Source organism: Oncorhynchus clarkii, chromosome 21, assembly GCF_045791955.1.
Source record: "Oncorhynchus clarkii lewisi isolate Uvic-CL-2024 chromosome 21, UVic_Ocla_1.0, whole genome shotgun sequence".
Lineage (NCBI taxonomy): Eukaryota > Metazoa > Chordata > Actinopteri > Salmoniformes > Salmonidae > Oncorhynchus > Oncorhynchus clarkii.
In genome coordinates this window covers 12,240,601-12,265,249 of record NC_092167.1, presented here as the reverse complement: position 1 = coordinate 12,265,249, position 24,649 = coordinate 12,240,601, and the positions used below count along the sequence as shown (strand labels likewise).

Below are 24,649 nucleotides of genomic sequence, written 5' to 3'. Positions count from 1 at the left end.
AGTGGTTCGTCTCCTTTCTAAAAAGGGGCAACTATTTCCCCCAATGTGAATCCTGTTCAGCTCACGAGCCTCAATCATTCTGGACCCTTGGCGTTGTTATTCTGCGTTCCTTTGTTTTGTTTCCACGAAGTGTCAAACTTTACCGCATTTAATTTTTTTTATCCGGATGAGTGTCTGTGGATTGGAGAGGTTTGGATGACCACAGCGTGCCAGCTCTGACCTGACACCGACTGGCTCCTGACTACCAGGAATGTTCCTTTAAAGAGAAAAATGCAAAGAGACGGGGCGGAGCCGCAAGCCCGCTGTCACTCTCTCAGTATTCTATAGTAGATTCACAGTATATCTTCAGGCCATCAGCAAGCAAATTAACTGTAAGGTAGAAGGTCCCGACGAATACGAGAGAACGAAAATCAGTCCTCGGCCTTTGCAGAAGTAAATGCGGCATAATGGAATACTTTTCCCTGGGTGTCTGAACCTTCTGTGTTGTCAAACTGGGGACTTTGTTCTTTTTTGATCATATTTGATTGTTATTGAAATGGATAGTACAACCTACACTGGCTTTGAACCTTGGTTTTACATTCGCGGATGAAATCTAGCATCTATTTGCCACTTGAATAACACCAACGAGGTGTCGCGTTGCCTATTCACAAGGCTTCTCTCTAGGTATCTCATCGGCTAACCTCTTCTTGGGAACACTTGCTCTTGGGTCGGAACTATGATGTGGACTTTGTTTGCTGTTTTTACCTGTACTGGACTATCTGGTATTCTTGCAGGTTTGTATTTTTTCTTAAAAAAAAACACTGATCCTATTCGAATTGGATTCATGGGCAGTGTATTCATTGTGTGCAACAATGTAGCGTTCCCGCTGTCTCGGAACAATACGCGTGATAAGGGCAGCAACAGTGACAAAAGTATTTCCTTACGCTCCGCTCTGTTGACCACCTTGGGTCAACATTCTATTTGTGTCGAGGTGAAACTCGCGTCTCATGATATCATTTAGATTTTCTCTATAATGTAGAATGTTTTCAAACGAAACACAAAGATACTGATGTGTTTTTATAACTATGTAATAACCTCAAAAGACCATAACAATGAAGGCTACTGTGAGCTAACATCCATTGTCGACTGCCAAAAATTAATTTTGAATACCTGCCCATATTATAAACAGAATTGTTGTGTTATAAAACCATGAAACCCCTGCTGTGAACAGAACAGCCCTTGTGTGCATGTTGGCAGTAGAGAGGACTCTTAAAGATGGCAGTGTTGTCCAGAAGGTGTTCTTAAGACCCATGGGCAATGCATCTGGAACGCGTCTGGAGTGCACATCCTCCTCCCATAGCTTCCCAAAACTTGATCTGTGTCAAAGTCCACATTGAAGCATTCAAGTTAAGACTTTAGATTCAAGTTTATATGACATACACACAGACGCACACACAACCACACACACACATCCTCACCCTCCTCCTCCTCCTTCTCCTATAACCTGTCCTCTCTCTCATCCTATAGATGTGGGTCGTGTAGGGGGGGTAGCCCCTCGCTGTGAGAGCCAGGCGTGTAACCCCCGAATGGGCAATCTGGTGCTAGGCCGCAGGGTCCTGACCCAGACCGTGTGTGGCTACAAGGGCACAGAGCCCTACTGCTCCTACTCTGACCCCTCCTCCTCCACAGTGCCCTGCCCCCCGGCCAGGTGTGGGGAGTGCAACGCGGCCCTCCCCCTGCAGGCCCACCTGGCTGCAGCCATGGCCGACTCCTCCTTCCGCCACCCCAACACCTGGTGGCAGTCGTCCGGGGAAGTGGAGTCTGAGACTCTGCAGCTGGATCTGGAAGCAGAATTCATCTTCACCCACCTGATCATGGTGTTCCGCTCGCCCCGCCCTACCGCCATGACCCTGGAGCGCTCGCAGGACTTTGGGCAGACCTGGAAGACATTGCAGTACTACGCAAGGAACTGTAGCGCCACCTTTGGACTGGAGGATGGAAAGGCAGTGCTGGACAGGGCCCCCTGCACCTCCAAATACTCTGGAGCTTACCCCTGTACCAGGGGAGAGGTGAGGAGGGCTTGTGTGTGTGTGTGTGTGTGTGTGTGTGTGTGTGTGTGTACGGAGACAGACAGACAGACAGACAGAGACAGACAGACAGACAGACAGACAGACAGGACTGTCTGAGACAGAACCAGGTGTTAGTCCAGACAGCAGCTCAGACTCACACCTCTAGCGGTCCAGGATGTGCCCTGTCATGGCACCTTACTTATGGACGGATGAACAGCTGGAAGGAAGGAGGGATGATAGATGTTGGCTACTGTACTACACACAGGAGTGTCCACTCCACTTCCCCCCATTCATAAAGCTAACCTGCATGTTCCCCTGTGTGTCTGAATCATGGGTCTCTAATCTAAATACAGGTACTAATCAAAACCGTGATGAGTTGAGTCAGGTGTGTTAGTACTGTTCTGGAACTCCAGTCTGCACACCCTAACCTCTCTACAGCTCTCTATGGCCTGGGTAGTCCGTAGTACCCAAGCCAGCAGCAGCACTACGGAGGAGTGCGCTATTACTACAGAAGGGTGGTTATCAGGTGGGTGTAGGGATTATGTGGCAAGGAAGGGTTCCTGGCAGCTCCTTGATGTCTAACTGAAACAGTGTGTGAGGGGTTTCAGCTCCTACCAAGGCAGAGCTAACAGTTCACCCAGTGCAGGGAGATCATGTAGTGCAGGGTTCCCCAACTGGTGGCTCACAGGGCCGGATTTGGTGGTTTTGTTGTGCCCCCAAGTTTTCTGAGAAGAATAAAAAACAATATACGGGGCGGCAGGGTAGCCTAGTGGTTAGAGCGTTGGACTAGTAACCGGAAGGTTGCAAGTTCAAACCCCCGAGCTGACAAGGTACAAATCTGTCGTTCTGCCCCTGAACAGGCAGTTAACCCACAGTTCCTAGGCCGTCATTGAAAACAAGAATTTGTTCTTAACTGACTTGCCTAGTTAAATAAAGGAAAAATAAAAAATATGTGTGTTGTTGTTTTGTTGGACATAAAACATTGTAAAAACACCAGGAAATCAGCTCCAAGTCATTTTCATTTTGAAAATCTATTCCAGGTATTCCCATGCATAATAGAGAGGCACGTGATCGTAAACAATCGTAAGCAAGGTTTGAAATTATTATGTTTTAGTCAAATATTATATATTTGTGATCTTCTTGCGGTCATTTGCAGTCTATAAAATTATTTCCAATTATGTTCCGTCCCTCCGACCACCCGCTTGAGACACAAATGGGCCGCGGCTGAATCTAGTTGATGATCCCTGATGTAGTGCATGTTGACTCTGTAATGAATCTAGTTGATGATTCCTGATGTAGTGCATATTGACTCTGTAATGAATCTAGTTGATGATTCCTGATGTAGTGCATGTTGACTCTGTAATGAATCTAGTTGATGATTCCTGATGTAGAGCATATTGACTCTGTAATGAATCTAGTTGATGATTCCTGATGTAGTGCATGTTGACTCTGTAATGACTCTAGTTGATGATCCCTGATGTAGTGCATGTTGACTCTGTAATGACTCTAGTTGATGATCCCTGATGTAGTGCATATTGACTCTGTAATGAATCTAGTTGATCATCCCTGATGTAGTGCATATTGACTCTGTAATGAATCTAATTGATGATCCCTGATGTAGTGCATGTTGACTCTGTAATGAATCTAGTTGATGATCCCTGATGTAGTGCATATTGACTCTGTAATGACTCTAGTTGATGATCCCTGATGTAGTGCATATTGACTCTGTAATGAATCTAGTTGATCATCCCTGATGTAGTGCATATTGACTCTGTAATGAATCTAATTGATGATCCCTGATGTAGTGCATGTTGACTCTGTAATGAATCTAGTTGATGATCCCTGATGTAGTGCATATTGACTCTGTAATGAATCTAGTTGATGATTCCTGATGAAGTGCATGTTGACTCTGTAATGAATCTAGTTGATGATTCCTGATGTAGTGCATGTTGACTCTGTAATGAATCTAGTTGATGATTCCTGATGTAGAGCATATTGACTCTGTAATGAATCTAGTTGATGATTCCTGATGTAGTGCATGTTGACTCTGTAATGACTCTAGTTGATGATCCCTGATGTAGTGCATGTTGACTCTGTAATGACTCTAGTTGATGATCCCTGATGTAGTGCATATTGACTCTGTAATGAATCTAGTTGATCATCCCTGATGTAGTGCATATTGACTCTGTAATGAATCTAGTTGATGATTCCTGATGAAGTGCATGTTGACTCTGTAATGACTCTAGTTGATGATCCCTGATGTAGTGCATGTTGACTCTGTAATGACTCTAGTTGATGATCCCTGATGTAGTGCATGTTGACTCTGTAATGACTCTAGTTGATGATCCCTGATGTAGTGCATACTGACTCTGTAATGAATCTAGTTGATCATCCCTGATGTAGTGCATATTGACTCTGTAATGAATCTAACTGATGATCCCTGATGTAGTGCATGTTGACTCTGTAATGACTCTAGTTGATGATCCCTGATGTAGTGCATATTGACTCTGTAATGAATCTAGTTGATCATCCCTGATGTAGTGCATATTGACTCTGTAATGAATCTAACTGATGATCCCTGATGTAGTGCATGTTGACTCTGTAATGAATCTAGTTGATGATTCCTGATGTAGTGCATGTTGACTCTGTAATGACTCTAGTTGATGATCCCTGATGTAGTGCATGTTGACTCTGTAATGACTCTAGTTGATGATCCCTGATGTAGTGCATATTGACTCTGTAATGAATCTAGTTGATCATCCCTGATGTAGTGCATATTGACTCTGTAATGAATCTAGTTGATGATTCCTGATGAAGTGCATGTTGACTCTGTAATGACTCTAGTTGATGATCCCTGATGTAGTGCATATTGACTCTGTAATGAATCTAGTTGATCATCCCTGATGTAGTGCATATTGACTCTGTAATGAATCTAATTGATGATCCCTGATGTAGTGCATGTTGACTCTGTAATGACTCTAGTTGATGGTCCCTGATGTAGTGCATGTTGACTCTGTAATGACTCTAGTTGATGATCTCTGATGTAGTGCATGTTGACTCTGTAATGGTATTGCTCCACAGGCTTTTCCCTTGTAGGATTGCCTACATGTAATCCTGTCATCTTTTATGATCCGCTGTATTGTACATCCAAAAGCAGTCTTCCCCTGTGAGTGGTGTGTGTGTGTGTGTCCATGCAAGTGTGAGCATGTGAAAGTGTGTATGTGTTTATTTGAGGGACCCAGCTACTATAAGCTACTCGAGTCATGTTGTGATGTGCGTGCAATGCATGTTTGTGTGTGAATGCTTGTGTGTTTTTGTGTGTGTGTGAGGGAAGCAGCGAGACACCGTGATAGTAGCATGACCTTTACCCTCTAACCTCTGTCTGATGACCCTGAGGTCAGGGGAGGGGTCCAAACTCCAGAGCCCTTTCAGCTCCTCATCACAGAGTCTGTTATACTAAACCATTCTCCACTCTCTCTATCGCTATGCCTACTGTATTTATCTTGTGATGTTCATCATTAACTAAAACCATCATTCTGACAACTCAACTGTCTGTGGCCTGTCTGGTAATGACAGCAAGGCATGTACAGAACTGTGTGTGTGCTTTACCCTGGGAGCTGAGAGCTGTGCTCTGTGTGTTTATGTTCATACAGAGGGCAAGGTGCGCATGCAAATATGCCTACCATGTCAGGCTTTCACCTACTAGCTCAATGTGTCAAGTGTGTGTGTGTGTGTGTGTTTGTGTGTGTTTAGTCAGTGTTAAGTGTTTGGGCTCCTGCAATCAGATAAGTGTTTAACTGTGATGGATAGCAAGAAGGAGGGAGGAGGAGTGTCTTAGCTTGGAGCAATACTGTGAGGGAGCAGGTATTCTCAGCTTCCCCCTCCTTTATCTGATGAACATTAAAAAGCATGTCATCTCTTGTGCTGAGAGCTGAACATGTTCGTCTGAATGGGGGAAAACCTGGGACGCTTGTTCAGGTACTAACTGAAGAGGTCTCGTTAGTCTCTCTGTTGGAGAGCTCAGGGCTCCTTGTGTTATTTATGAGGTCAGCTGGGCTGGAAGAGTGTGTGTGTTTAGGTGTTATAGAGACTGTAACCTCCTTAGAGAGGGAGCCGTCTAAACAGAGCCCCACACACACCTCTCTCTCTCTGTCTGTCTGTCAAGGAGGAAGTGCCGTTGCCCTGATGGAAGTTGGTCCTGCAGGCGAGACGGCCCATCCCCCTCCTCTCACTTTCTCTCTCTCTCTCTCTCGCTCTCTCCCTCCATCAATGCCCATTGTTCCTGTTTACCAGAATACAGTCCACAGCGCTTTGATGGAATTAGGGCTGTTAAAGCCAGTCTTACACTGTTTTTCAGACTGTAACAGGAAGAAAAGATAATGAGCGTAGAAATGCCACATGCTCCCCTGACTAAGATTTCTGTGGGACTGCTCTCTCTGTTTCTATGGTTTGGGAGACCATACCCAGACAATGACTTGACATTTCATAAAAACTTTAATGAGAGACTTAATTTGTTTGTTTGTATGTGTGTGTTTGAGTTTGCTTTCGTTGTGTGGGTTGCATGAAGTCTGTGCCCTTCTGGAGAATCCAGAAGGCCTCTTGTGGAATTTTTGCAGGGTATGGAAATGTTGATTGGGTAAGTGTGTGTGTAGTTGGGAATGTTCATTGGATGTTGTGTGTGGAGTTTGGGTTTGTCCATTGGGGATATGTGTGTCTGACAGTTTTGCTGCGGTGTCGCCGGGCTATCGTAGAGCCTTTGTCCAGGGCTGAGTTATGTGGGGCTGCATCTCTCGCCCGCTCTTTTGTCTCGTCCTCCTCTCCCGCGGACTGGCGCCCCTTGCCCTATTTGTTGTGTTCCCTTAATTGCGGAACACAATGCCATGACTCTGTGACCTATTCCAACAACAGGGAACTTAATAGTGCTCCTCCCATCACACCCCAGGCCAGCCATACAGCCAATGGAGACACAGCATGGGCTCGACTCACAAACACACACCCCTCACCCAATGATATCTATATCAGGGATACATACTCTCCTCCAATAACACCCCCTCCCAGCATCACACACTTCCCTCAATGACAACTAACTCCCCTTAAACAAACACACTTCTGCCCCAGTGATATCTGTGTCAGAAACATACTTCTGCCCCAGTGATATCTGTCAGAAACACACTTCTGCCCCAGTGATATCTGTGTCAGAAACATACTTCTGCCCCAGTGATATCTGTGTCAGAAACACACTTCTGCCCCAGTGATATCTGTGTCAGAAACACACTTCTGCCCCAGTGATATCTGTGTCAGAAACACACTTCTGCCCCAGTGATATCTGTGTCAGAAACACACTTCTGCCCCAGTGATATCTGTCAGAAACACACTTCTGCCCCAGTGATATCTGTGTCAGAAACATACTTCTGCCCCAGTGATATCTGTGTCAGAAACACACTTCTGCCCCAGTGATATCTGTGTCAGAAACACACTTCTGCCCCAGTGATATCTGTGTCAGAAACACACTTCTGCCCCAGTGATATCTGTGTCAGAAACATACTTCTGCCCCAGTGATGTCTGTGGCAGAAACACACTTCTGCCCCAGTGATATCTGTGTCAGAAACATACTTCTGCCCCAGTGATATCTGTGTCAGAAACACACTTCTGCCCCAGTGATATCTGTCAGAAACACACTTCTGCCCCAGTGATATCTGTGTCAGAAACATACTTCTGCCCCAGTGATATCTGTCAGAAACACACTTCTGCCCCAGTGATATCTGTGTCAGAAACATACTTCTGCCCCAGTGATATCTGTGGCAGAAACACACTTCTGCCCCAGTGATATCTGTGGCAGAAACACACTTATGCTCCAGTGATATGTGTCAGAAACATACTTCTGCCCCAGTGATATCTGTCAGAAACACACTTCTGCCCCAGTGATATCTGTCAGAAACACACTTCTGCCCCAGTGATATCTGTGGCAGAAACACACTTCTGCCCCAGTGATATCTGTCAGAAACATACTTCTGCCCCAGTGATATCTGTCAGAAACACACTTCTGCCCCAGTGATATCTGTCAGAAACACACTTCTGCCCCAGTGATATCTGTCAGAAACATACTTCTGCCCCAGTGATATCTGTCAGAAACACACTTCTGCCCCAGTGATATCTGTCAGAAACACACTTCTGCCCCAGTGATATCTGTGTCAGAAACATACTTCTGCCCCAGTGATATCTGTCAGAAACACACTTCTGCCCCAGTGATATCTGTGGCTGAAACACACTTCTGCCCCAGTGATATCTGTGGCAGAAACACACTTCTGCCCCAGTGATATCTGTGGCAGAAACACACTTATGCTCCAGTGATATGTGTCAGAAACACAGCCCTCTCAGGAACACAGTTCACCCTCAACAACAGCAGCAGTGTAACAGGTTGCCATAGGAGCAGCCACCGATGTGATGGCAATTGTGCTTGGGCTGGGGGGTAAAATGGAGGGATCATCAATTTAGGGATGCAAGACTCAGCGAGAGAGAAAGAAAGAGAGACAGAGAGAGCGGTGCAGAAAATAAGATGTGTTGTCACCAACTCTTGCGTAATAACATGGTGCCACTAACTCGTATCATTTTGACTGACTGTTGGATTGGTTGATTGACAGGTGATCTATCGTGCCCTCCCCCAATGGGAAGCTCTTGACCCATATGGGGTAGCAGGCCAGGAGCAGCTGAGGGTGACCAACGTGCGCGTACGTCTGCAGGAGTGCCAATCCTGTCCCTGCCAGGCCAAAGATCCCACCATTGGAGCCCCGCCCACCCAGCACTTCGCCATTTATGACCTCATCGTGAAGGGCAGCTGCTTCTGCAACGGGCACGCCGATCAGTGTGTCCCCGCGCCCGGTTACCGCCCTGTCAGGGACAGAACCAACCATGTGGTGAGTGTGTATGTCTGTGTTTGTGTCTGCGTATCTGACTGTCTATGTGTGTAAGTGCGTGCATACCCGTGTTCATGCATGTGTTTTGTGTGTCAGTCATTAGCATAGTGATGAGGGCTATCACCTTTCTCTGTCCCACTTCCTGTGCTGGGCTTGCTCTGTCTGGGTAGATAAAGAGCTCCCTTTCCTGTGATCCAGATTACAAAAGAGATGTTGATATTGATTCAGCACTGGGCTAATGATGGTGTTGAAGTCTAAAAAAGTGTGTGTGTGTGTGTGTGTGTGTGTGTGCGTGCGCTGATAAAGGTGTGAATGGACATGGCTGATTCACAGTGTGTAGATGGACATTAGAGATGCAGCGAGCATTTCCAGATTGCCTGTGGAACGCCTATCTCGTCCATCTCCACAAGCAGTTCCGCCCGACGCCTTTTGAAGCAGAGCGCCTATTCTATTGCAATCAGCAGGCCCAGAGAGCAGGGAAAGTGAGTGTGACAAAATAACCTTTAGACTGCAGACACAAAGACATAGACACACAGAGACTGTCTGACTGTGGGTAACTATAACTTTGTGTATGAGTGTTAAGCCCACAATAGCAGTGTCTGTGGCAGTATTACAGTATCTAGGAGCTTGTATGTTTGCAGCCGGTCAGTCTGTCTCCTCTGTGTGAGCCCACTGTAATCAGAGGTGTCTGTCTGTCATCCTCCCCCATAATATCACTGGCTTATCTAGTAACCCAGTGGACTACACCTAGTTAACCTAGTTTGGACTTGACTCTATCTAGGCTACAAAAGCATCCTCAGAATGTGTTTTAAGCTTTTTAATGTTGATATTCTAAACATCAGGCAATATCACAACACGACCTAACGTTGTAGTGTGATATGCGGGAGAGTTGGGTAAACAAGCGTTGAGACGGGGGACGGTATGAGGTTATATAAGCTCTCTCTCTCTCTCTCTCTCTCTCTCTCTCTCTCTCTCTCTCTCTCTCTCTCTCTCTCTCTCTCTCTCTCTCTCTCTCTCTCTCTCTCTCTCTCTCTCTCTCTCTCTCTCTCTCCCTCCCTCCCTCCCTCCCTCTCAACACATTCAAACAAGACGGGAGGGTGTGAGTTTGTGTACATGTTTTCCTACCAAATAAGGACCAGAATGACCTGACAAGACTTTGTTCATGTCGTGAATTTGTTAAAATGCTATTTTAGGCTTAAGGGTTAAGTGTTGTGTTTGTGGCTAAGATCAGGGTTAGGGTTTTAGGTTAGGAGTTAGGTTTAGGGGGTTGAGGTTTAGGTTAGGTTAAGTGAAAATAGGATTTTGAATGGGAATATATTTTTCCTCCCCAAAAAGTCCAGAAAATTCTGAGTACCCCTCGCCATGGAACAAGGCGGGGTTAGTTGTGGGCAGAGTCGGGCCTGTACCAGCCCCGCCCACCACACGTTTTCATTGGTTGAATTCCACCACATTGGTTTGCATTCCACCACACTCTGCTTTTTGATATGTCAGCACATACAGTACCAGTCCAAATTTTGGAAACTCCTACTAATTCAAGGGTTTTTCTTTATTTTGACTATTTTCTACATTGTAGAATAGTAGTGAAGACCTCGAAACTATGAAATAACACATATTGAATCATGTAATAACCAAAAAACTGTAAAACAAATCAAAATATATTTCAAAGTAGCCACCCTTTGCCTTGATGACAGCTTTGCACGCTCTTGGCATTCTCTCAACCAGCTTTATGAGGTAGTCACCTGGAATGCATTTCAATTAACAGGTGTGTCTTGATCAAAGTTAAGAATATATTTCCTTCTTAATGCGTTTGAGACAATCAGCTGTGTTGTGACAATGTAAGGGTGGTATACAGAGGATAGCCCTATTTGGTAAAAGACCAAGTCCATATTATGGCAAGCACAGCTCAAAACAGCGAAACAACAGTCCATCATTACTTTAAGACATGAAGGTTAGTCAATCCACAAAATGTCAAGAACTTTGAAAGTTTCTTCAAGTGCAGTCGCAAAAACTAACAAGCACAATGATGAAACTGTCTCTCATGAGGACCGCCACAGGAAAGAAAGACCCAGAATTACCTCTGCTGCAGAGGATAAGTTCATTAGAGTTAACTGCACGTCAGATTGCAGCCCAAATAAATGCTTCACAGAGTTCAAGTAACAGACACATCTCAACATCAACTGATCAGATGAGACTGTGTGAATCAGGGCTTCATGTTTGAATTGCTGCAAAGAAACCACAACTATGGGTCACCGATAATAATAAGAGACTTGCTTGGGCCAAGCTACATGAACAATGGACATTAGACCCTTGAGATTTTTAGAGCTAATACGCTAACAGTATAGACTTTACGTCAGTCCCTCGCCCCGAACTGGGCGCGAACCAGGGACGCTCTGCACACGTCAAGAGTCACCCTCGAAGCATCGTTACCCATCGCTCCACAAAAGCCGCGGCCCTTGCAGAGCAAGGGGAACCACTACTTCAAGGTCTCAGAGCAAGTGACGTCACCGATTGAAACGCAACTAGCGCGCACCACCGCTAACTAGCTAGCAATTTCACATCGGCTACACTAACATTTATGTAAACTCTACATAGTTATGTTCTGTGGGTGTCACTGTGTAGACTGATACCCCGTTTCATGGGTCCACAATCCATGGGTAAGTCTGTACAGTGCATATAAATATGCCCCCGAAGCAATTATGCAGTCTTAATACATCCACAGTGGGATTTCAAACATTTTAGTTGCTGTTGTAAACAACAGGTGTGGCCTAACAGTGAAATGCTTGCATGCAGGCCCTTCAGAAATAATGCAGAGAGAAAGAAAATTGAGAAATAAAACAATAATAAAAGTAATAATAGATACACAATTAGTAACGATAAATACATGGGGTACCAGTACCGAGTTGATGTGAATGGGGTACGAGGTAATTGAGGTAGATATGTACATATAACCAGGAATATAGTGATGGATAATAAACAGTATCAGCAGCGTATGTGAGGAGTCAAAAAAGTGAGCGCAAAAAGGGTCAATGCAAATCGTCTGGGTAGCTATTTGGTTAACTATTTAACTAACAATTTAGCAGTCTTATGGCTTGGGGGTATAAGCTGTTCAGGGTCCTGTTGGTTCCAGACTTGGTGCATTGGTTGCCGTGTGGTATCAGAGAGAACAGTCTATGACTTGGGTGGCTGGAGTCTTTGACAATTTTTAGGGCCTTCATCTGACACCGCCTGGTATAGAGGTCCTGGATGGTAGGGAACTCGGCCCCAGTGATGTACTACAAGGCTGTGCGCATTACCCTCTGTAGCGCCTTGCAGTCGAATACCAAGTAGTTGCCATATCAAGCGGTGATGCAGCCAGTCAAGATGCTCTCAATGGTGCAGCTGTTGGACTTTTTGAGGATCTGAGGACCCATTCCAAATCTTTTCAGACTCCTGAGGGGAAAGAGGCGTTGTCATGCCCTCTTCTCGACTGTGTTGGTGTGTTTGGACAATGACATGGCCAAGTTTCCAAGAAAAATTATATTACTTCAGGTCCCATTGGTAGGATAGTCTCAAATGGAGCTTGTCCAGTTTATTCTCCAGTGATTGTACATTCACCAATAGAACAGAGGGTAGAGGCGGTTTATTTACTTGCCACCATAGTTTCATCCGGGTGCCCACACGTTGGCCTTTATATTGCCGGATTTAGGGTCTGGTGTGAGCAGTATGTCCTGTGCCGCCGACTCATTGAAGTAGAAATCTTCATCCAAATCGAGGTTAGTGATTGCTGTTCTGATGTCCAGACACTCTTTTCGGTCATAGGAACCGATGGCGGAAACATTATGTACAAAAAAAGTTAAGTTCAGCTCAAAAAACCCCCACAAAATAGCAGTTCAGGAGCCAGGATTTTGTGCACCCATGATTTCAACAGTGGTTTTCTGTTTGTCAAACTAATTATTTATTGTATTAAATCTTAAATTCTAACAACATTCCAACCGTATTTAGCATTATCTAGTCCAAAGCTGACATGATTCTATCCACTATTTGTATGTTTGCATCACTTTTAATGAGGGACTTTTGTTCAGAACCGCAAATTCCACTTTTGTGGCTAATTGTTAATGTGGCTAGCTTCACATTGGTAGGGACAAGCGTGTACCAGGGCCGCATTCAGCAGGAGGACGGACACAACGTTGGCCAACTTTCAGATATAAATGTAAAATGTAGAACAAACATGCCTCTCTGATTTAAGAAATCATGTCAGTTCTATTCATGGCATTTGAGTCTGCAACTTTCCAAAACAATTTTTTACTGAACATGCCCAGGCAAACCCATGGAGCAACACAAACCCAGCTCTGCGCATCGCTTGTCTGGAAAGCCTCAGCAAATTAAACCGTGTGGTAGGCGGGGTAGGCCCGGGCCGACCTCGCCCACAGCCGCCCCCGCCCCCTTAAGTGTGTCGTGGCTAGGGGCTTCTTGAAAATTCATGGAAACAAAGCTGTGTGTGTGTGTGTGTGTGAGAGAGAGAGAGAGCAAGTAAGTAAACCCAATAATCAGTGGCCTTGATATTGAGGGCTATTAGTGCCCAGACAGTTTTGTGCAGTCCGAAGTGTTTTTGGGGAGAAACAGTGTTTTTGTTGTTGTGTTGCAGGGTTCACAGGTCCAGACCACATGGGAAGGTGATCATGGTCTGTGTGAGCCACTCTTTGGGGAGAAACAGTGTTTTTGTTGTTGTGTTGCAGGGCTCACAGGTCCAGACCACATGGGAAGGTGATCATGGTCTGTGTGAGCCACTCTGAGTTGACCACAGAGACAGTTTTTGACCCACATCCAACTCTCTGGGCCCATGCTCAGCTACTGGAGCGTTAGCAGCAATTAGCATAGCAAATGGAGAGGCAGTAAGAGTCTCTAAGGGCTGTAGAGACTTGCACAGTAACTGGAGTCTGAGAATGAGTCTCTGGAGAGGTGTTGGAATTTAAAGACTGCACCTCATGGAGAGTATTGTGCTATACAGGTGTTTGCCTGAGTACACACACACGCTGATGATCGGATTAACACACACACTTATCATGTTGTTTGGATGAATACACACACACGCTGCTGATGAATGACTTAATTTCACATTGGCCCATAAAGCTTTTGATGTGTGAGGGGAAATGGGCGTAAGTGACGCCCATCCTCTGGGTGTGGGGCTGCCAAGGTCTTCCTGAGCACCCGTCTGTACCCTCTGCCACCCCTCCCTGTCCATGTCCAACAACCTCTTTATCAGAGGGTCAGAGTGTTTGAAATACAGGCCTGTCAAAACAGAACACACACACAAGCTCAGGGCAGGAAGGAGTGTGCGTGCATTTTATTTGTGTGCGTGCCTGGGAGCCTGGCTGCCTGGGTATGTATTTATGTGTGTGTCTATTGGTGTATGTGTATATCAAGCAGGTAAACATGTGAAATTGTTTGGAATACTAGCTGTCTGGAGCTTGGCCAATGTCTCTCCTCTCCTTCCCCCCTCTTTCTCTTCTCCTCTCCTCCCCCCTCTTCTTCTCTCTACCTGCCTCCTTCCCCCTTTTCCACAATCAGTCCTGGTTACAGATGATTCCATTCTCATTCTCAGTTCCTTTACTAATTTTCTCTATGTTTGTCCAATCCAGATCTACCACATCCATTTCTCACACTGTCTTACCTGCCTGTCCTTATCTTCCTCCATTCTCCTGGTTGATGGAATATGGTTGGAGTTATGTCTTGGGCTGGCACAATGGCTGGGGTTTAGTTTGAGATAAGGTTAGGGTTCGATCTGGGGTTAGTGCAAGGGCCTGGGATATGTCCCAGTTCCGGTAGCTACAGGTCTCTCCCATGCCTGTGTTTAACCCTCTGTGTGATCGTCTGTGCAGCATAGGGGAGAGGGGAGAGGGCATTTTGAGGTAGGGCAGCAGCCTCTATAGCCATACACCGTGGGAAACTGAAACTACCGCAGGGGTTGGAGTGTGTGTGTGAGTGTTTGTGTTCAGTGTGTGTGTGTGCATGCGTCTGTGTGTTTGAATGTGTGTGTGTGTGTGTTCAGGCCTCTCTCTGTGTCTCTGTTCCCCACACAGAGGCACTGTAACCCAAACAGATAAATAGCTACCTCAGATGCCTTGTCAACCTCCCACCTAGAGTACATCATTAACCCGCGTGCATGACATTCCAACTCACAGGAATGACAAGGAGACTGTTATTGTGCTCTCAGCGCTACATATTTCCATGCACACACACACACACACACACACACACACACACACACACACACACACACACACACACACACACACACACACACACAGACACACACACACACACACACACACACACACACACATACACACACACTCAGACACTGTCCTTTTCAGGCCTCTTTCGTCACAAGGCCAATGTTCATTTCCAGCGATGAAGCCAAACAATCAGTCTCCATTCAGCAATTACAGGACAGGATATGAAAGAGAACAGGCAGGGGAGCCCCCCCGACCCCCAGGGGTTAGACTTGGGGTGCTGCTGATCTCACGTGGGAACTGCTCTCTCCCTTACACTGACCTCTTTGTCCCCCCTTCCTCTCCCTCTCCCATTCTCCTTCTCTCCCTTTCCTCTTCCTCTCTCTCCCTTCCTCTCCTCCTCTCCCTCTCATCTTCCTCTCTCTCAGGTTCATGGGAAGTGTGTGTGTAGTCACAACACTGCAGGTGTTCACTGTGAGCGCTGCGCTCCGCTCTACAACGACCGACCCTGGCAACCTGCGGACGGACTCACAGGGGCTCCACACGAGTGCAGGAGTGAGTGACACTACTGCTATTCACTATACGCTAGGGCCAGGAGTTCTATCTGAGGATGAGATCTGGTCAGGAACAACTCACGGCCCTACTTACAGCCATCATTGATCATGATGACCAATCAGTGCCTGTTTAGAGAAGATTGACAGATATCTGTGATTCTGATGTCCCGTCCTGTCTCCCTATAGAGTGTAAGTGTAACGGGCATGCCCAGAGCTGCAGTTTTGATTGGTCGGTGTGGCGGGAGTCCGGCCAGCGCAGCGGAGGTGTGTGTGAGTGTCTACACAGCACAGAGGGACGCAACTGTCAGAGCTGTAAGACTGGCTTCTACAGAGACCCCCAGAGGGCGCACACGGCCCAGGACTCCTGTAAACGTAAGACAAACTCACGCATATGCACTCCAGATGGCTAAAGAAAAAGCTTAATGTACTTCAAAGATTTCAAGTAGTATTTGAGCCCATGTCTGACTCACATTCACTGGCTTGCTCTATCACTCACTCACTGACTCAATCACACAAACACTCACACACATAAACACACACCGTAGGAATCCAGAGAACATGAGACACATACACACCATATACACACACCCTTACTGGCAGAGCCAACTCATTTCTGTCCGGAATGCTGATTGCTGAGATCGCAAGCCGAGACGTGCTGGATAACGTCGCTCCTGATGGGCACCTGGTTCTTTGTGTGTGTGTCAGTGTGTTTGTGTTTTGTCTTTCACACGGCCTACACTCTCTCTGAGGATTACACATAGATGAATCATCAGACTGGGGCATACCTGGGACCTGAGGGTCACACACTCACACTGCCTACCCCAACCCCTGTCCCTGTTGTTATGGCTGTTTGTGTTCTCTGTGAGTCACTGGAGTGGCTCGTCGTCACTAATTAACACAGTGGTGACTCATGTAAGGAAAAGGAACGGGAAAGGGGGATACCTAGTCAGTTGTACAACTGAATGCATTCAACTGAAATGTGTCTTCCGCATTTGTGTGTGTGTGTGTGTGTGTGTGTGTGTTGTTTGTGCTCTGTGATGGGACTTAAGTAAACACTAGATACCCATCCATAAAGACGACAGTGGCTACATTCTCTGATTATCTGTCTGATTTGACCCAGTGAGCTCAGCCCCACAGTTATGCAGAAGGCTGGGGAGACGCCGGCTGGTGTGTGTGTGCGTCACTGCATGCTTGTGTGCATGTGTTTAGGTTTGCCTTTAGGGAAGTCTGTAGCATGTTGGTATTTTCACATTGTCAATAAGTGAGAGTGGAACACATATCTGGGGAATGTTTGTAGACAGGACACATTTAGGAGGGGAACCCCAGTGTCAGAGTGAGGTTGATATCTGACAACTGAGGAATTTCTCTCCGTCTCTAGGAACATATTTCCAATTCCAGGCATGGCGGAGCTCTTTAAAGAAAACACACAATCCAGCCGCAAACTCACACACACACAGTAACAATGAGTGTGTGTGAGAGATACATTTTTGTTTGTTTTCTAAGTGGGTGTGTTCTGTGGTTGTTCGGGCAGCTGCTCTGTCACGTATCACTACAGACCCATACTGTTCTCACTGTGAGAGCTCACTGCGTCAACACACACACACACACACACACCACTCCACACATTCTCATCTCTAAACTCCAGTAATTATAGAATTAATGTATTAACAATGTCCTCTTATACAACATGATCCTATTATACAACGTGAGAGAGTGAGAGAGAGAGGGAAAGTGTGTGTGTGCACCTGCGTGTGTGTGTGCTGATGACTTTGCTGCTTCTAGGTTTGCTATCACTTGAGGTGACTGAACACTACAGTCTCAACAGGGCCTCAATAGATGCTTTTCAGGAAGAGAAATGATTTCAAGTTCAAGTGTATTATCGTAAATGGGGAAAACCCTGAAGAGAGAGACTGTCTCTCCTAGCTGCCTTACATATGCCTTTGTATTTAGATGTCAGTGTAATGATTCCCCTGTCTGTGTGTCTGTGTCTGTGTGTGTGTGTGTGTGTGTGTGTGTGTGTGTGTGTGTGTGTGTGTGTGTGTGTGTGTGTGTGTGTGTGTGTGTGTGTGTGTGTGTGTGTGTGTGTGTGTGTGCATGGGACCTTACAATGTCTGTTGATAATGAAAGATACAAAATGAATGAAACTACAGATGCATCTTATCTTATATTTGTTGCCCACGGCGATAAGTGATAAAGGTACAGCCTTGTCTGGGTCTCAGACAGTAGAGCCTTGTGACATCATCTCCCTGCACCCAGACCAGGGGAGCGGGGGAGAGACACAGGGGGTCTGGCTCTGGTTAAATAGTAATTTACTGCCAGTGGGGTAGGATGGGGGGGGGGGGGGGGCTTCAAGCATCATTAAACAACAGAAATAAAGCTCTACACCACCCCTCCGCCTCCCCTTCCCATCTCTCCCTCCCTCCTCTTGTCTCTCTCTAGTCCCCCCCCCCCCCTCGCCCATGTATCCCTCGCTCAGATGAGTACAGATTTATGGTGATACTGATACATACTTTGGCTGTTACTCTCACCCCTGAAAAGTTATCTTGTAATTCAGACTAGTAGGACAGCAAGAATGTGTTTGTGAATTTATGTGTACATTTTATGTGCTGTGTATGTGTGTGTGTTTTGAGCCTTTGCAAGATGTGTGTTTCATAGGGGGGTTATGGTGTGTGTGTGTGTGAGGTGGTTGTTGAGTGGGCAGAACATAGCACTGACTGTGCTATCTTATATTGCTGCGGTCTGTTTAAAGAACAGACTATCAGCTGAGAGAAGGGACAGAGACAGGAGAGAGAACTGTGGAAGGTATTTGAGAAAGATGTGTGCGCATGCCTGTGCATTCCTGCGCGTGTGCCTGGGTGCATGCGCATGTCGTACGCGCGTGCATGTATCCTTGTGCGTGTGTGTGATCGCAATCTGATAAGACGATGACAAAGAGACCATTGTGCTTCGTGGTTTTCCTGGACTGTTCCAGTCAGTCCAGAGTCCTTTGTGAAGTGGTCTCTCTCCCTCTCCCAGTCTTATCACTTCCTCCTCCAGGCTGGGCTACAATGAGGTGGCACGCTCTGGAGTGTGTCTATCTGTGTGACAGTTACACAAAGGGAACTCTACATGACTAATAGGTGCCTAATAAAGACATAGGTAGAAAAAATATATATAAACTGGAAATGTTGCCAACATTAGGGTTCTCAATCTGAATGTGTGCAGTGGTTTACTTTGTGTGGATTTGATTGGCTGTGGTTGAGTGTGGTGGATTTAATTGGCTGTGGTTGAGTGTGGGTGGATTTGATTCGCTGTGGTAAGGTACAAATATATCCAAATGAATGTCTGTGGTTTATTTGTCAGTAGATAACATTGGGTTGAGTGCCGATGTATTTGATTAGCTGTGGTGGAGTTATTGATGTATATGTGACTGATGTGCCATGTCTCCCCTCTATCTCTCCTCCCTCTCTTCCTCCCAGCATGTGGCTGCCACCCCCTTGGTTCAATACCCTTCCACCTGGGTGGGGGGTCTCTCTGTGACCCTACCAACGGAGACTGTGTCTGCAAGGCCGGTGTGGGGGGCTCCCACTGCGACAGGTGCATTGTGGGATACTGGGGTTTCCATGACTACGGCTGCCGTACGTGCGACTGTGCGGGAGACTGCGATCCCTTCACGGGATACTGCATGTCCGGGTGAGTCATATATATATACACACACACACACATACACACCGTTGGATATGATATATATAATATTACGTTTATATTAACAGCAAGTCTATAATGTGTATGTGTGTGCAGGTCAGATCGGGACCTGTATAATCTGGAGGGAAACTCCAGTGAGCTGGTGAGGATCTTTAGGGGAGACGAGCTCTTTTCTGCCCTACACTACTCAGGTTAGACATGGGGTCACCACTGTGTGTGTGTACGTGTGTGTGTGTGGTCTGCTCCACAGCCCAGTGCCCAAGCGTTAAGGGTTAAGTAGTGAAAGTTATGGTACATCCTTACAAGGGCAGAGAACAACGATCTGTGTGTCTGTGGACAGTTTCCAAAATGTCCTTCTCCTCGATCTTCCAGGGTCTACAGCTGAGGAAGACAAATTCCTCCTTGATCACACACACGTACACACACACTGTCCTCACATTCCTAAGTCACCACTTATCTAAGTCCACACACACACACACACACACACACACCCACTCACCCACAGAGCAGGTATCAGTCACATATCCGGACAGGATATTGGTGTGTAATATGTCAATATGATTGTATCCCCTGCAGAGAAATGTGAGTGTAAGGAGCAGGTCCTGGCCAACAGCAAACTCTTCTGCACCATGAAGTTTGCCTATGGTGAGTACTGAGACACACATGAACAACAGTGAGAGAGATGGTGGTAATAACACCATATTTGTTTTTTTGCTTCCTTGGTTTCCACTGTGTTGTTTGTTTATTGATTTCCACTGTTGTTTGTTTATTGATAACTCTATGTAACCAGTATTTTATTGTACAATAAAGGCTTGTTAAAATTCTAAATATCTCTGTCTCTGTCTCATATCTCTTTCCCTCCCTCCCTCTTTCTCTCTCCCTCCCTCTCCTCCTCTCCCCACTCTACTCCCTCCCTCTCTCCTTTCCTACCGTTCTCGCTCTCTCTCTCCTTATCTCCTCCTTCCTTCCTTCCCTCTCTCTCTTTCTCCTCCCTCGCTCTCCCTCCTGCTTTGTCTCTCTCCTCCCTCCCTCCCTCTCCCTCTCTATCACTCCATCTTTACCTCTCTCCTCCCTCCCTCTCTGTTTCAGTGTTAAAGGTTAAGGTCTTGTCAGCCCATGATAAGGGCTCCCATGCTGAGTTGGAGGTGAAGGTTCAGAAGGTGTTGAGTCAGAATACTAAGGTGAAGATCCAGAAAGGACGAGTAACACTCTACCCAGAGTCCTGGACCGCACGGGGCTGCACCTGCCCCATCCTCAACCCAGGCCAGTCTCACACACACACCTATTCACAGGCACACGTGTGCACACACACACGCAGGGCTGCTGAGCTAATGATGTCTCTGTTTATGCTTTGACTACTTAGGTGGGGAGTACTTGGTGGCGGGCCATGCAGACAGGAAGCAGAACCGGCTTATTGTCAACATGAAGAGCTTCGTCAAGCCCTGGAGAGCCAGCCTTGGACGCAAGGTCCTCACACTAATGAAGAAAGACTGCACCTGGTAAACAGACGGAGGACACTGGGAGATGGACAGACTGACTGATAGATGGAGAGAGAGACAGAGAGAGGAGAAAGAAGACACTGCCATTAATTTGTTTTTGCCTTCTCTGGAGGGGGAGTTCTCTTATGGAGGTGGGGACTAAACAGACTATAAATGCCCGCCCCTATCTGCCCTGGGCCAATAAGAGTGTGTGGTTGGCAGAGAGAACATATACAGACTCTATGAGCCTCTGTTTGAGTGACAGTTCGGCCCTCTCTTCCATGCATACATAGACACCCAGCCACTCCGTCTCTGTAGCACTTTAGCCCAGGGCAGAAGGGCCAATAGGATCATGGGTTGACCTCAAGACTGGACAGCCGAAGGACACATTTGACCCCTTGTGACCCCTGTAGGAAGGCTTGTGGTGGATGGTGACCTGTGCCTCTTTCCCCAATGTGTTCTGTTACAACAAACTGTCTGTCAAGCTGTGTAACAGACACAGATGTGTACACACAGAAGGATGTTGAATAAGCCATACATGCCACTACAGGTGGTCCAGGTGTGTTTGCGAATGTGTATGTATGTTGTGAACTCTGTGTGTGTCTGTGTGTGGCTGCATGTCTGATGAGCACAAATCCATCCAGCTTCAGTCCAACTGATCTGTTTTTGACTCTGGAATTTGGGCAGGATAACCTCTAGAGATAAAAACAGTCCTATCACAACATACACCACTGAATATATATGACAATACACATATTACCTCCCAATATGTAATACTGCTGTGACCTACAGAGCCCTGAATTCATCTCTATTCCTTCCTGTGTCTGCTCCTGTACAGTATTACTTGTATATATCTATAGAAATATGATGATGTCCTCTCTCTTTCTTTGATGATGTGTTAATGTAATAATGTCATTCCTGTCAAATGTTGAGGCACTACATTTTCTTTAGATTTCCTCACTGTGGAAAAACCCCTGTCCTCCGGGTTAGTGAGGACACAAGACCGAGAAGTGGAAGCACACACTCACACACACAAACAAACACTGCTGTTTATAGACTTTAAAACAACAGAGTTACATTTCTCCATCAGGAGCCTTGGAATACCTCAGATTCATTTGATGAAAATATCCTTATCATCCTTCATTTCCCTCCTGCTCCTCCTCCTGTCTTTCTCTCCCTCACCAGATTAGGTACTAATACACCCCTCCCCCTCTCCCAAAACACTGACACGTTCACACAGACTCAGGGAATGTTGACCATAACAGAGAGATGGGAGAGCAGACAGAATGTTTGGCTTTAGGGAGAGGGTGTTTGCTGCGGCATTCCGGACCATTCCTGGCGTTCTCGTCAGAGCGACGTGGATGAGCTCACGGTGCCGAGATATTCCACACATGCCAGGTGTGGGTAGTCCAGCTCTTTTCCTGGCCAGGTCAGAGTTCACAACCTGCTATGGTGACCCTGCACACTTGGGGCGATCACAGGAGTGGGAGGCAGAGGTCTGGGTCAAGAGTCAAGGCCATGGGGAACTGAACTGTCCTTGGAACAGAGACACAACAGTGAACCCCCCCGGACTGGGAACACACTGGTAGGACTGGGAACACACTGGTTGAATCAACATTTCCACGTTGATTCAACCAGTGTTGCACCAACGTTGAATTGACGTCTGTGGGACCGGACTACTGCAGCTGGATCACAAAACACATTCATATCAGCTACTGTCCTCCACCTCGCTCTCTCTCCTCTGGTGGTGGGACTGAGGGGTGTATGATGTGGAAAGGTTGACTAGTATGCGTGTGTGTTTGGTCTCTCTGTGTGTACATTAGGGTTAAGTGTCTTGCTTAAGGGCACATCAACATGTTTTTTTCCCACCTAGTAAGCTCGGGGATTCGAACCAGCAAGCTTTAGATTACAGGCCTAACACTCTTAAATGCCAGGCTACCTGGCGCCTTGTGTGGGACAACTTCCACCCAGACTGCTGTGTTGTATAAGGGGATAGAGATACAGGAAGAGGGAGAGATAGGTGGGGGAAATAGAGGGAGGGCAAAGAGGAGATTGTGGGGGCAAGAGAAGGGAGAAGAGAGGAGAACAGGGGAGACACACACCAACCTGATCCCAGACCTGTTTCATGTGTAAGGAGGAGCGCGATGGAGGGAGTGGAAGAAGAGAGCGAGTGGGGAAAGGGAGAATGATATACACTGCTCAAATAAATAAAGGGAACACTTAAACAACACAATGTAACTCCAAGTCAATCACACTTCTGTGAAATTAAACTGTCCACTTAGGAAGCAACACTGATTGACAATAGATTTCACATGCTGTTGTGCAAATGGAATAGACAACAGGTGGAAATTATAGGCAATTAGCAAGACACCCCCAATAAAGGAGTGGTTCTGCAGGTGGTGACCACAGACCACTTCTCAGTTCCTATGCTTCCTGGCTGATGTTTTGGTCACTTTTGAATGCTGGCGGTGCTTTCACTCTAGTGGTAGCATGAGACAGAGTCTACAACCCACACAAGTGGCTCAGGTAGTGCAGCTCATCCAGGATGGCACATCAATGCGAGCTGTGGCAAGAAGGTTTGCTGTGTCTGTCAGCGTAGTGTCCAGAGTATGGAGGCGCTACCAGGAGACAGGCCAGTACATCAGTAGACGTGGAGGAGGCCGTAGGAGGGCAACAACCCAGCAGCAGGACCGCTACCTCCGCCTTTGTGCAAGGAGGAGCAGGAGGAGCACTGCCAGAGCCCTGCAAAATGACCTCCAGCAGGCCATAAATGTGCATGTGTCTGCTCAAACGGTCAGAAACAGACTCCATGAGGGTGGCATTTGCCAGAGAACACCAAGATTGGCAAATTCGCCACTGGCGCCCTGTTCTCTTCACAGATGAAAGCAGGTTCACACTGAGCACATGTGACAGATGTGACAGAGTCTGGAGACGCGGTGGAGAACGTTCTGCTGCCTGCAACATCCTTCAGCATGACCGGTTTGGCGGTGGGTCAGTCATGGTGTGGGGTGGCATTTCTTTGGGGGGCCGCACAGCCCTCCATGTGCTCGCCAGAGGTAGCCTGACTGCCATTAGGTACCAAGATGAGATCCTCAGACCCCTTGTGAGACCATATGCTGGTGCGGTTGGCCCTGGGTTCCTCCTAATGCAAGACAATGCTAGACCTCATGTGGCTGGAGTGTGTCAGCAGTTCCTGCAAGAGGAAGGCATTGATGCTATGGACTGGCCCGCCCGTTCCCCAGACCTGAATCCAATTGAGCACATCTGGGACATCATGTCTTGCTCCATCCACCAACGCCATGTTGCACCACAGACTGACCAGGAGTTGGCGGATGCTTTAGTCCAGGTCTGGGAGGAGATCCCTCAGGAGACCATCCGCCACCTCATCAGGAGGATGCCCAGGCGTTGTAGGGAGGTCATGTGTGGAGGCCACACACACTACTGAGCCTCATTTTGACTTGCTTTAAGGACATTACATCAAAGTTGGATCAGCCTGTAGTGTGGTTTTCCACTTTAATTTTGAGTGTGACTCCAAATCCAGACCTCCATGGGTTGATACATTTGATTTCCATTGATCATTTTTTGTGTGATTTTGTTGTCAGCACATTCAACTATGTAAAGAAAACAGTATTTAATAAGAATATTTCATTCATTCAGATCTAGGATGTGTTATTTTAGTGTTCCCTTTATTTTTTTGAGCAGTGTATATAGAGAGATGCACTACTGAGAGTGAATGAGCATCACGTGGTCTTACCCTAT

General features: G+C 46.6%; 1 protein-coding gene across 1 annotated transcript; it reads left to right on the top strand.

Moving 5' to 3' along the window:
• Positions 1-578: 578 nt before the first annotated feature.
• LOC139379315 (netrin-4-like) lies at positions 579-23,312 on the top strand. Its single transcript, XM_071122116.1, has 10 exons — positions 579-773; positions 1,507-2,048; positions 8,690-8,962; positions 15,603-15,729; positions 15,915-16,100; positions 19,187-19,400; positions 19,509-19,603; positions 19,989-20,057; positions 20,502-20,675; positions 20,776-23,312. The coding sequence occupies exons 1-10, from the start codon at positions 716-718 to the stop codon at positions 20,913-20,915; spliced, it is 1,878 nt and encodes a 625-aa protein (XP_070978217.1). The 5' UTR covers positions 579-715; the 3' UTR covers positions 20,916-23,312.
• The last annotated feature ends 1,337 nt before the right edge of the window (positions 23,313-24,649 follow it).